Source organism: Epinephelus moara, chromosome 4 (assembly GCF_006386435.1).
Source record: "Epinephelus moara isolate mb chromosome 4, YSFRI_EMoa_1.0, whole genome shotgun sequence".
Taxonomy (NCBI): Eukaryota; Metazoa; Chordata; class Actinopteri; order Perciformes; family Serranidae; genus Epinephelus; species Epinephelus moara.
The window spans coordinates 22,110,479-22,125,292 of record NC_065509.1 but is presented as its reverse complement, the minus strand read 5'-3'; the positions used below and the strand labels follow the sequence as shown (position 1 = coordinate 22,125,292).

General features: G+C 37.9%; 1 protein-coding gene across 1 annotated transcript in view; it reads right to left on the bottom strand.

Annotated features, from left to right (window-relative positions):
- Positions 1–7,116: 7,116 nt before the first annotated feature.
- The window catches only part of fbxw11a (F-box and WD repeat domain containing 11a), a 19,933-nt gene continuing 12,235 nt past the window's right edge, over positions 7,117–14,814 (bottom strand). The window contains exons 8-13 of the mRNA XM_050041988.1: positions 11,116–11,365; positions 10,685–10,803; positions 10,395–10,505; positions 10,208–10,286; positions 9,511–9,675; positions 7,117–8,411 (exon numbers count right to left, since the gene is read on the bottom strand). Of these exons, the coding sequence (XP_049897945.1) occupies positions 9,514–9,675; positions 10,208–10,286; positions 10,395–10,505; positions 10,685–10,803; positions 11,116–11,365 (721 nt within the window). The 3' untranslated portion in view covers positions 7,117–8,411; positions 9,511–9,513. The remainder of the gene's footprint in view (positions 8,412–9,510; positions 9,676–10,207; positions 10,287–10,394; positions 10,506–10,684; positions 10,804–11,115; positions 11,366–14,814) is intronic.

Sequence of the window (14,814 nt, the reverse complement as noted above, 5' to 3'; positions counted from 1 at the left end):
AGAAACATTTCCTGTGTCTCCTAGCCTCTTTAAACTGCTTCTTCACATGCTCTCTTTTCTGTCACAGGATATATCTTAGGAAGAGATTCAAGTTCACCCAGGCTCCAGATGTGGTCAGCTGGCTTTAATGCACAGTTAGTTGATCGACAAAAAAATAATTGGCAACTATTTTGATAAATAATAATAGCTTAACTCATGTATCAAGCAAAAAAGCCCAACATTTGCTTGTTCCAGCCACTGCACTGTAGGGGTTTGATGGTTTTGTCTGTTTTATATCATTCTAAATTGAACATCTTTGGGGTTTGGACAAGCAATCTGAAGAACTTTCCTTTAGCTCACAGTAATTGTGATATGCAGAAGGTTTGGGCCATATAATGACCTATACCATGATCACAGAGGATGCCTCACTGTTCATACCAAGGTGTCTGTCCCTTTAATATATCTGGTTGTATTAGACCAGGCGTTATCAAAGTTTTGATCACTGGGTGCCAATTTAGTAAGCCAACATATGATTGAGGGCCACATAGAAAAAATACACTAATGAAGCTAACAGCACTACGATTGATACATACTATACTATGACTTTTTACATATTTGTTATGGCAAACTATACTATGACATTTTTTTTATGCATAATATATTTTGACTTTTTATATATATTTTTAGCATACTATACTATGATATTTTTAAATATTTTTATGACAGATTCTGCTATGATATTTTCATGACATACTATACTATGACTTTTTTATGACAGGCTACATTATGACTTTTAATATATTTTTATGGAACACTGTACTGTCACTTTTTTATGGTATGCTACACTGACTTTTTACATATCTTTATGGCATACTACACTATGACTTTTTAATATATTTCTATAACATGGTATAGTATGACTTTTTATATTTATTATAACATACTATACATTGTTACTTTTAAATATTTTCGTGACATAGTATACTATAACTTTTTAACTGTATCTTATCACATACTATACTATGATTTTTATATATATATTTATGGCATACTATAGTATGACTTTTTATATTTGTTATAACATACTATACTTTATTATTTTTATTTTATTATCTTTATTAGTTTTATGACAGTTTGATGTCATACTATACTAAGACTTTTAATATATTTTATGACATACTATACTATGACATTTTTATCAGTTATTTATGACATACTATATTATGACTGTTTTAATCACATTTTTATGACATACTATACTATGACTTTTTTTTTATCACATTTTGATGACATACTACAGTATATTTCTTCATCCCAATTTTTTGACACACTAGACTATGACATTTTTAATCAGATGTTTATGACATACTATATTATGAATTTTTTATATCATATTTTTAAGACATACTATAGTATGACACTTTTATCATATGTTTGTGACATACTATACTATGATATGTTTTAATCATATTTTTATCTATACTATGACTTTATTATCATATATTTATGACATGCTGTACTATTACTTTTTTATCGTATTTTTATGACATACTATACTGTGACTTTTTTCACATTTTTATAACATACTATACTATGACTTTTTATAGCATTTTTATGACATACTATACTATGACTTTTTATAGCATTTTTATGACATACTATACTTTAACTTTTTATACCATTTTTATGACATACTATACTATGACTTTTTATAGCATTTTTATGACATACTATACTATGACTTTTTATAGCATTTTTATAACATACTATACTATAACGTTTTATAGCATTTTTATAACATACTATACTATGACTTTTTTCACATTTTATAACATACTATACTATAACTTTTTATAGCATTTTTATGACATACTATACTATGACTTTTTTCACATTTTTATAACATACTATACGATGACTTTTTGATCACAATTTTTATAACATACTATACGATGACTTTTTGATCACAATTTTATGACATACTATACTATGACTTTTTATAGCATTTTTATGAATAACCACACTATGACTTTTTATCTGATTTTTTGACATACTATACTATGACCTTTTTCACATTTTTATGACATACTATACTGTGACTTTTTATAGCATTTTTATGACATACTATACTATGACTTTTTTCACATTTTTATAACATACTATACAATGACTTTTTGATCACAATTTTATGACATACTATACTATGACTTTTTATAGCATTTTTATGACATACTATACTATGACTTTTTGATCACAATTTTATGACATAGTATACTATGACTTTTTATAGCATTTTTATAACATACTATACTATAACGTTTTATAGCATTTTTATGACATACTATACTATGACTTTTTTCACATTTTATAACATACTATACTATGACTTTTTATAGCATTTTTATGACATACTATACTATGACCTTTTTTTTATCATATTTTTTATGATATACTATAGTATGACTTTTTGGTCACATTTTGATGACATTCTATTCTATGACTTTTTTCGATCACATTTTGATGACATACTATACTATGATATTTTTTTGCTCAAAATTTTTTGACATATTATACTATGACTTTTCTTTATCATATTTTTTATGATATACTCTAGGATAATTTTTTGATCACATTTTGATGACATTCTATTCTATGACTTTTTAATCACATTATGATGACAAACTATGCTATGATATTTTTTCATCACAATTTTTTGACATACTATACTGATATTTTTTTATCATATTTTTATGACATACTATAGTATGACTTTTTTTCTGATGTTTTTTCACATACTATGACTTTTTTATTACATTTTTATGACATACTATAAGTTTTTGATCAAAATTTTACGACATACTATACTATGACTTTTTTAACTCATTTAATGACACACTATACTATGACTTTTTTTTATCAAAATTTTTGACATATATGCTATGACTTTTTTTTTAGCATTTTTATGGAATACTATACTTTGATATTTTTTGATCATAGTTTTATGACATACTATTATTACTTCGGATTTTCTTTTTGACATACTATACTATGACTTTTTTTTATCATATTTTTTATGATATACTATAGTATGACTTTTTAATCACATTTTGATGACATTCTATTCTATGACTTTTTTTTTTTATCATTTTTTATGATATACTATAGTATGACTTTTTAATCACATTTTTATGACATTCTATTCTATGACTTTTTTAATCACATTTTGATGACAAACTATTATATTTTTTTGCTCAAAATGTTTTGACATACTATCCTATGACTTTTTTTTTTAACACATTCAATCACATACTATACTATGACTTTTTCTTATAAAACTTTGATGCATACTGTACTATATTTTTTGTCATATTTTTCTGACATACTATAGCATGACTTTTTTTCAGATTTTTTTTACATACTATATACTATGACTTTTTTATTCCAGTTTTATGACATAATATACTATAACTTTTTGATCAAAATTTTACTACATACTATACTATGACTTTCTTTTCCACATTTTGATGACATACTATACTATGATATTTTTCATCACAATTCTTTGATATAGTATACTATGATATTTTTTGATCATATTTTTATGGCATATTATAACTTTTTTTCCACATACTATATACTATAACTCTTTTATTACATTTTTATGACATACTATAACTTTTTGATCAAAATTTTATGACATACTATACTATGATGTTTTTTATCACAATTTTGTGACATACTTACTTAGTTGCAGCCCTAGCTGGCTTCACCATTATTGGAAAACTGTATACCTAATAAACTCCAAGCAAGTATCAAGGGCCACCAGCAGCCTGTCATGTTCATCACGCCAATTCATCAAGTTCCCCAACTACTTTACCGCATTAACATCTCACCAGCAGATTTCCAATAGAGACAAGGTGCAAAGATGCACAGGCTGCAGTCAAATGGATTTTGTAGTTGTCACAGTCTTTTCAGAATGGGTTGAAGTAGTCCCTGAAGCTTGAAACTCAACTTGCTTAAAAAAATACAAACCCAAGATCAGGACCAGTCTCACTCAGGGACCCTTTGAAACTGCTGAACACGTACTGTTCTGCAAAAATCAACAGTGACCTCCACATTATGAAGTTTTGCCATGAATATGGAGCATGAGGGATCAGACAGAACAGTGGAAGGGAAACATGCAGTAGTGAGATAGAGTTTCATAGCTGCTTCTTCTCTCATCTATCCTGCTCTTATCCCCCCATCCCTCCCCTTCCTTCCCCATCCTAGCGGGAGGTCACTGAAGAGATGTCGCTGCCAAATGACCCAATCATGCCGGCAGACACAAACAGCTGACTCAGGGGGAAAAAAGGGTTGTACCAGAGGATTCCTATTGCAAGGCAGCAGGAATCTGTGCTGGAGGGGGGTGGTATAAGGGGGGAGACAGTGGGGTGGGAGGGAAACGGGGTGTGGGGGTGGGAGGGAAACGGGGTGTGGGGGTGGGATAAAGAAGAGCGAGTAGGGGGGTGGTGGGGTGAGTTGTTCATTTCTGGAACGTTGCTCCAGTTCCACTCGGGAATGATGGAAATATTCCGCGTAGCCAAACCCAGAGTGGAAGGTGTATGGTAATCATGTCGGGGAAGGAATGCCAAATATGTGCGTGAGAACGGAGCTGTGACCTGAGAGCTGCAGGAATTATGGGCCAAAATCCCACAGACCCAGAGGAAGCACACACACCCATATCCAACTCATACACACATCATATACTAATGGTGCTCCACCAAGCACAAATCCATCCCACATAACTTATTCCCAGTATTTCAAACATTCTACTAAACTGAACCCAGAAATTCAGAAAAACCCCTCCTCAGAGTTCAGAGAATGCACACTGTACAATAAGCAGACAGATGCATCATAGAGCTCTGCAACACTGGCCAGGTCTGTGCTGTAAAGGCACCACTTATAGCATCTCAAACACACATTCCTCCTTCACACTTACAGTGTTTACAAGACTGAGTATGTGATCTACTGTAACAGGTTGTTTAGACTCCAAACTTGGCTACCAAGAATGCAGAGCTCAGGTCTCATAAACACATCACACTGAGGCAGATAGCTGAGTTTATACTCCCACCTGGTGGCCATCCTAAACACATTGACATCACACAACACAGTGAGACCAACATTTGTTTCTCGTTAAATGACTTCAAGTCCAAATTGCAAAAAAAAAAGAAAAAAGTAACAATAATGAAAGTAAACTGGAAAATCTGACTGACAGGTGTGCAGAATCAAATTAATTTGTAACACATTAAATGAGGTTACAAATGAAACAAAGTTCCCTTTAATACCGTGACTTAGTGGATGCAAACTGGTCTGAAGTTCTTGAACTTCTTACTGTATATATAACTTTCGACTGTCAAAAAAGAATTCGGCTATCAATCACTTGCATTGGCATTATGTAAGTTACAAAAAATGTCTAAATTAACTTTACGTAAATCAAAGCCTGAGGATTGAAAGATTATTAATAAAGTGAGTATACGTTATTGACAGCATACAGGATTCTTTGGTTTCTCTGGTCAAATGTGTGCAAAGTAAATTACCAGTAACTACAGGTCAACGTGTAACAACGCTGAGGTCAACTTTGTTTCATCTGTGCCCACATATTTTGTCTGTTACAAATGTATCTTCAAGAACTGGTGTGTCCACTACTGTTTGTAGAATGTGATGGGACAAACAGGTGATTTAAAACTACCTACCTAAGTACTACTGTCCAGATATAAAAGATGCTGACATGTACTCCTCACCCACAATCATTTACATTTCACTGCAGCTACAGCAGGTTTCTTTTTTGAGTTCTGTTTAGAAAATCTAGAGCTCTGAACCTTTGACATCACATTCGAGAATTTCTTTAAAACATTCTGTCACAGTCTGAAATCAGAAATTTGTGCACTAGAGTCTTCGTTAAGATCACATTTTTGGAGTATCCTGGTTGTGCTGTGCTGCTGTTAACATCATGTCCTGGTTTGAAGAAACCTGGATCTGCTACCTGGAGATCTCTGATAGCATGTGTTAGTAAACAACATGGTGGCTGAGATGGTGAGAAATCAAAATAAAGCGACACACAGATGATCAGAAACCTGGATACTGTTACAATCTGTATACACAGGGATATGAATCAGCAGGTTTCACATGTAAACAAATCCTGAATAAGACAGGGACGCACGATCCAACGTTTTCAGCCCTGGTGTCAGCACCTGGGCTGTACGTATCAGCCGATACTGAACAGTGAGCCAATACCAGTGTTTAATTAATAAGCTGTACTCCTCACTATGTGAAGGTGACTGACATCACTCTTTTATGTGTAAGGCAACATTAGGCTTGAACAAATATTTACATAGATAGGATTAAAATAATAAAGCATTCATCAGCAACTAAGTAAAAAAAAATCTTCAAATTAACATGAATTACAATTCAACAATTTTTTAAAAACTCAAACAGGTATTAAAATCCCAGGATAAAACAATAAGACTACATGAAATGAGAACAAAATGTAGTCTATGTGCGCACTGCTGACATAGTACATGCACATGTAATCAGATGTAAACAGCTGTCTCAGTCACTATTGGCTCGATCTCAGTTCTGAATCAGTGAAACCAGAATAAGATCAAAAACCAGGATAAGACTCGTAACTGGGACACGATTGTGCAGGTAAACGCACACAGTTTTAAGTGGAGCATGAGCGTACATCTTGACCTTGGTAACAGTTATACGAAAGATTAAATAATTTACTAAAGGTCCAGTCTACCAGTTGATTCACTGAGCTTTCAGACCAAGTTTGCTCAGTTGAGTTGTTGACTTTTGAGTCTTGTCAACTGAGGAAGACCTCAAGATCCTGTTGTCTCCAGAGAGAAAATCTAGTAACTGGATCTTGAGGTATTAAGTCTTTTTTGTGAACAATCAGGAATTTCACGCATTACAAATTCATATCTACATTCTTTGTCTGCGGGACAGACAGCCAGCGATTCTTCTGTTGTTACTGAAGCACCAAGGGAACAGAGTGGCGGCCCGCTGAATTGTATCTACCCGTCAGAGGCAGCACAGCACAAATCCACCCACACATGCACACACAGACAAGAACAGACAGACAATTAGACACTCATTCATGTTACAGTTGGCTCAACACTCCACCACTGTCAAGTACTTTATTCACAATAAGGTCATTTTCTTCTTTAAAAAATCATTTTTAATATACAACACAATTTTTGACAAGACAACTCCGTTTACAGCTAAATTTGAGCTCTTGAGTTCCAGCTTCTCTCATAACCAAAGCAAGCACGTAGATGATGGGGGAGAGAAAGATGGAGTGAAAGGGACAGATGAACAAGGGTGGAAGTTAGAAGAAAGAATGAGGAGAAGACAGTAAGAGATAGAGAGGAGGAGGGGAGGGGGAGTAGAAAGAGGACTACGCTTAGTATGATTTTTGTACTAAGAACCAAAATACTCAAATAAAATGAGAAAATAACAGTAATAAAAAACAGTAAGAAAGTAAGAGTTAAAGAGAAATAAAAGCAGAGGTGTACCGGGATGCTGTATCCACGGCAACCTCACATGCATGTCTGTCTGTTTGACGCTTCTGCTCTGTCGTTTCACAAGTCCACATACACAAACACACACTCACGCAAACTTGAGTGTGTGCGCGCCCCCACGTTCCAAGCGAGTGTGCATCTCTGGGGGTTAGAGGGGGGGAAGGGGGGGTGGAGAGAGAGCGAGAGACAGGGAGGAGTGTGAGGGAGTGAGAGGGAGCGGGGGAGTCATCCCCCGACACATTTCTCCCTCATTCACTCCCTCCATCTCCCATCCTTCCCTCCTTTCCTAGAGCTGAGTAAAGAGTCTCTGTCTCCCGCATCACAGCTCCGGTCATCCTCTGTCCAACTGTGTCACTGTGTGTGTGTTTGTGTGTGTATGTGTGTGTAATATATATAAATATATATCTATAAGCGATTCCATATCTGTGGAAACCTGTTTTGGCAGGCGCTGAAAACTGAGGAGCAGAAGCTGCTTTAAGTTTGTATCAAGGGGACAAAAGGGAGCCTGTGACTTATATAAGGTCTAAGTTAATACTGTCATTAGTGTACTTTACAAAACATAAATTAGTAGTAGAAGGTGAACTTCTTGGGAGAGTTGCATCGGTTCTGTAGTCGGGAATCCTCATCAGTGTTGACCTGTGTGTGTGTGTATGTGTGTCTGTGTGTGTGCATGTCACGGTACTGGCAGGCAATGGGCCCAAGCTCAAGAGTCTGTCAGAACGGGCAGGGAGGTGGAGGTGGCGGGGCGGGAGGTGGACAGAGAGATGACGAGGAGGAAGGAGAAGAGATGGGCTCCTTTCCATGATGGACGCACCCATCAGCCAATCAGCCCTGGGCTCCTCCAAGAAAGGATGCAGTGGATGGCGCCACCTGGGGGGGTAGCAAGGAGTCTGTAATCACACACGGGTCTCTCAGAAAGTTTAAAACATACTGACTGAATACGGTTCTCTAACCATGCACAAATAATAAGGCTGCACCAGCGTCATCTGTTTAACATTCAAATCTTCTATTAAGACTTTCAAATCTAACAAAATCCTTCATTTGAATAATTTATCTTTTTTTTTTTATTAAATCCGCTTCCTATTACTAATAAATGTAATTTATAGTGCTGAGATGCTGCTAGACCGCCCCCCCTAATACAGCTGGGTGTCTACCTTTGTGTGCGGTAAACAGAGAGCAAACCGCTTTTTTAAATGTAGGCAAAGTGTTGATTTTAAAGGCTAAACACAAAAAAACTACAGTCTAAAACAGAGCATTTTGTTAGATAAAAACATGCTGTGAATTTTGGAAATATAAACAAATATTCCTTCTTTTTCTAAATCTTGACTTTTGGACTTCCAAAATCCTACGCAGCCACCACTGGAATCTAATTCTACAAATAAGTATAATGCTAATAACAACAGCGTGGTCCAATGGTTTCCAACTGGTGGGTCGTGGGTCCATTCTAAATGAACCACAAAAGACCTGCGAACATGTCAACTTTGTAAAAACATACACTTTATTTTTAAGTACAGATAACTCCCAGCACAGAGCTTTATTTTGAAGTTTTCTACAGTAGAGCGAGTGAATACCGAACAGCCACTTAACAGAGACAGCAAACTAGCTCGACGACAAACAGGCACTATGAGTGTGAGCCGCTGATTATATTAAACTGTCTGGAACTTGAACTAATGACTAAGGAGAAATCTGGACCCTGTGGCTGCACCAGTTGGGAACCACTGAAATAGATTAATCTTTCTTTGCAACTGTGCAGAAATATTGGGTGTAAACAGAATAAATAGACATGAAAAAGAGCAGAAAAATGCTGTGCAGCATTGGAAAGTTGATTTAGAATTCAGATAAACATTATAAATGAAGCTTCAAAGCTTTTAATTATTCGGTACAGCCCTAACACATACACAACCTCATACGCAACAGTTTTACAAAAAGGTCAGATCAGCTAAGTGTGAATGTGTGTGTGTCTTTGTACCTGCTATCTAGAAATGTAAGTGTAGGTGCGGGAGGGAGACCGTCCCTCTGACTGGCCGTTGCTCGAGACGTTCAGGAAGTCCCAGATCAGAATGGTGTCGTCGTGAGAACTGCTGATGATCTGAAACTCATCAAACTGGAGGCGGAACACGCGGCCAGAGTGCTCCTGAAAACATGATGAATAAAGAGGTTATGTTAACATGCTGTGCACACAGGCAGACCACAGACTGAAAGAAAAACATGGACGTTTGTGATGTCATCAATGAAATGCATCGGTTGCAAGTTAACCGACCGAACATTAATGTGTGATTGTTTGATATTAGAAGCAAACTGCAGCCAACTCTTAATGCTGAGGCCAGCTGGCAGCAAATACAACAGAGGTGAATATTTTGTTCACTTCATTTAGATCAATGAGGGAAGACTGAATACTGGAAAGCCTCTCAGTATTACGCAGAATCAAATAGCAACACAACCAATGATAATAAACTTAAATCTCCAGCTCTCTTAACAGTTTTATAACAAATGTGAAAAACAAAATCACATTGTATTTTCAGAGAAGTTTTATTTTTTAATCCTGTATAACTGAGATCTTTTAAGGCAACAGCTCAAGTGCTTTAAAGGAGCTGCAGTTAAAGAGACCTGTTCATTTGCTCCGTCAGTCAGCCATGTTTTAACAAGCTAAATGAAATGACACTCACCACTAGAGTGCGCAGACATAATGTGCTGGCGGGGGCTCGTGGGTCCAGGGCTGCCTGCAGGTCCCACACCTTGATCTTCCTGCAGAGAGAAACATGAGATGACATGACGTCAGAAACAAAATGCGTCTCTGTGCACAAAGCTTTGTGTGTGTGTGTGTGTGTGTGTGAGTGAGTGAGTGAGACTAACCCGTCGTAGGCGCCGCTGACAATCCTTTTGTTGTCAAAGCGAATGCAACGCACCAGCTCCTCATGACCTTCAAGCACTCGCAAACATGCTCCACACTCTATGTCCCATAACCTGGAGAAAGAGAAGTCTTAGTAAACACGAAGCAAAATACACCCTTGATACTGTGATATTATTTTAAACAATGACATTTGATTAAATTAAGAGTTTCTGACCGACTGGTCGTCCTTGTATTTTAAATTCATCATCAGTCTGTGTAACACATACATGTATATGTTTAATCTCAGACGCACCGGATTGTGTTGTCAGACGAGCCGCTGACCACCAGACGGTCTCTGTACTGTAGACAGGCGATGCCCCTCTTATGACCATTAAGAGTGCGCACAAACTCACAGGTGCTGGTGCTCCATACCTGCAGAGAGCAGCACAAAACACTTTGTGAAACAGTGGCCTGGGTTTATTCAGATGTGTACAGCCTTTCAACATCCACTCTGAAACTCACTTGGTGGGTTTGAAACTACAGAACAAGTTTGATATTTCTAGTTACACTGTAAGTATCTCTGCTGAACAGACTGAATTATAAGGTCTATCATACAAAACTGTGGGAACAGGAAACAAAATCTCTGCGTGTGCGCCAGACTTTAGCAGACAAATAACATAACATACCCTGCAGCTACTATCAGAAAAATGTTTCTCTAGAATCCACCTCCTCAGCTCCTGTTACCTTGATGGTGCGGTCCCCTGAGGCGGACACAATATATTTGTCGTCAAAATCGACCACGTTGACAGCAGCCCTGTGTCCCACGAGGACACGACGTAGGCTGATGTCAGTAGGAGAGGCCATGTCCCAGACGGCGATTGAACGGTCCTTGGAGCAGGTGACCATCAGGCCGTTGGCAAAGCGCAGGTGAAGAACTGCCTCGTTGTGATGGATCAGTGTGTTCAGTACCTCACCCGTCGTCACCTCCCACACCCTGCAGCGGGTGAGCGGTAGAAGGAGAGGGATGGAGGGAGAGAAAACAGAAGTGGGGAGAAATGACAGATTGGCCAAAGGATGAGGGCAAAGGTGTCAGGGAGAGGAAAAGAAAAGGCAGGAAGGGAAAATGGGGATGTGGAATGAGAGGGGAGGGGTGTGAGACAAAGAGGGAAGAAATGACAAAGGGGTGAGAAAAGTGGAAAATGATAGGAGGAAGGGGTGAGTAGGAAAGAAAAACGAGACGAGGGCAGCGGGGAGAGTGGTCAAAATGAAAGAAAAGAAGGTTGAAGACAGAGAGTGGAAAAGAAATGTAATGGGAGTGAAGGAAAAAGGAAAACAATGGAGACAGGAGAGAGAATTATGTTTATTAGTTTTACAATGGAGAGCAACGGAGAGTTCACAGATACTGTATGAACCGCACACACTCACACACATGCACACTAACACAGAGGGGCGGCTGTGAAGAACATGTTACTGAACTGCACCACTGGGCATTGAGAGTCAAATGCAGAACACACTGGAAAAAGCTGACAACCGAACCTACAAACAAAGTGCCTGTCAAGCTGTTGCTAAGGAAGTGAAGTCACATTTTCCTTGGATACCGCCCAGCGAGTACGGCTGAAGTGTGAAGTAATAAGAGAATTAATGTTGAGCTTCTGTGTGCAGTAGCCAAGCAAGTGTCAACATACACATACACGCCAGGTCTTTAAATATCCGCAATAAAACATATCACACTATCTCTGGTAATGATAGTAAATCTAACTCATTATGAAATAATAAACGTCAACATTTATGTTTTCCCTGCCAGACTGTGAGAGCAGCTGCAGGTTGGGTGGGAACTCATCGTAAACTATGGGCAGCAGTTGGTGTGTTTGTCACAACTGGGTACAAAGTGGACTATAAGCATACAGTATGTGAGATGACACATAGTGCGTCAACAGCAAGAGTACTGTATTTTGAACACTGTGGTGCACTATGGTTAGGAATATACATTTAAAAATCAAATTATCTGATATCGAAAAAATTTTTTCTGCCTTTTTAACAGCAGAGGTGTATTTTACATGAAATATTTTGCATCAGGATTGTGGCAGCCCTTAAAGCAATTAAGCACAACAGCAACAGTTTCAGTTGATAACAAAATATGTCATCTCATTTTATAAACAGTACAGTATGTAGTTTTATAGATGTTGCTCTGTGTATGAACTACTCATTATATTCTACAGATGCACTCCATTTTGAATGAACACTTTGACCGAATTTAAACCTACTTCAGGAGCCGCTTCTTTGTTCATTTGTTGGCATGAATGTCTTTAAATAACAGAAACATGGAGCCAGATTTTTCTCCTTTGTCTTTGACCTTGAGATGTAGTGAAGTGATTAAGTAGATTAAGGTGAAAGATTTGAGCTACTTTACAAATCAGTCAGTCTAATCACTAAGGCCTCGTTCAGACTGCCAACTCCGTTTTTTGACATATACAGATTTATCCAGACTGATTCAAGGAAGTCTGGACGGCAAAGAACACACATTAAATCCAAACCACATTAGATTCCAACTGGACTTCTACAGATGTGTCTCAGTCCATCCGCTTTAGCCGCTCAAATCTGATTTCAAAGTGTCTTTTGCGTCACTTGCAACACGAAACACAACAACAAAGTCAAACCCAGACTGACAAAAGTGCTGAGCAGAAGCCATGCTGCTGCTAGCAGAGCATTATAGAGGAGTTTGTCTCATGCGACGGAGGAGTTCTGATTGCAATTTGTGCATGATTGTTTGGAGGGCACGCTGCTTTGGAAAGCCACATCATCAGCAGGAATGGGTGTTGTTAAGAATTTATCAATACTACTACTATTATCGATACTCCTTATCGGTTCTTTTTCATTGTAAGTGCTTTTCAGAAAGTATATTAATTTGTTAGCAATGGCCAAGGTTGGTTTATTTATGTATACGAAAGCATTTGTAAAGATTATGTTCTAACATGGACCCTAGGAAGAGTAGCTGTTGCCTTGGTAACAACTAATGGGGATCCAAATAAACAATAAACACAAATCCAATCTGATTAACAGTGCGGACCGTCTGTAAGATCTGATTTGAGAAACAAATCTGATTTGCCCGCAGTCTGATTGTAGCCTAAGAGCAGGAATGCAGCTTTGACTACATCTTTTTACAAAGTTACAAAGATCGAGTTTGTAGAATTTAGGGCCATCTACTGGCAGAAATGGTTTTCATTAGTTTATTATAACTTTAAAGAAAGAATTGCTACGTTTTAGTTACCTTAGAATAAGCCGTTTTCATCTGCAAACAGAGCAGGTCATCTTCCAAAGTGCCTGCCATGATGTTCTACAGTAGCCCAGAACGGACAAACCAAACACTGGCTCTAATAAGGCCAATTGTGTTTTTGCGTTGGCCACTGTAGTTCTCCTACATGCTTGGCACAGGAGAGAAGTTTCAGGTCTGCAACCTCACCGCTACATACGGCTAAACCCTATACACTGGATCTTTAAGTAAGCAGTTTATTTGTTATTGATATATATGAATTATCATTAATCTAATCTCCACTGTGAAGCATTCCTTTCAGTTTGAGAAGGTGTGCTGCAGAACCACACTTGTTTCATAACTTGAAAATAAGATGAATAAAGAAGCAGTGTATTGAATAGTGACTAATCAGAGGTTTAGTGGCAGAGGCAAATGTGGAAAAGGACTTGATGTGCCAAGCATCACCACCATGCTCACAATGGCCGCATAAGCGCCCTAATATGTCAGCTGTCATGTAGCCGCCTGGCCATTAACAACAGAGGGATTCTGCTCTGTTTGAATCACATGTAGAGCTCTGTCTTTGTCTGCCTACGTGTCTCTGTGTGTGCCTGTGCGTGCGTGTCCGTCTGCTTGTCTTGTTCGTTCTATTTAGACACAACTGACTAATATGTGGAGGCATGGAGCACATATTTGATCATTTATCAGATCATTTAAATCATATTGAATATATTTTTAATATCGTTCACAAGAGATCATCAGCATGTTTCCTGCCAAATTCGCACGCGGATTGCAGAAAACAGACCAGACGCCAAAATTATGCTGCAGATTGCAACCGGCCATTGCATGTCCAGTGTGAACAGCCCCACTGCTCAACAAGGGCATCGAAGGGAAGTGGGCAGCAGTCCACAGAAAAATCGACGTGCTTTGTGTTGCTTCCACATCCAGTGTGAACCAGAGCATGTGAGCGGAGCGGGTGAAAATTTCCGCTCCTCGCTCGCAGACCTGTCACTTTGCGGCGCTCGTCCGCTTCGCTTGGTTCTGCGCATTCTTCGCTCCGCTCCGCTCCATCATAAATTTTATCCCGCTCCACTCGCTCACCACTCCGCTCAAAAAAACTGCGTCATACTACCCTAACCTGTAATCTTCTATTCACAAATAAAACGGGGTCTGCCCATTTTTCCGACAGCCCATTG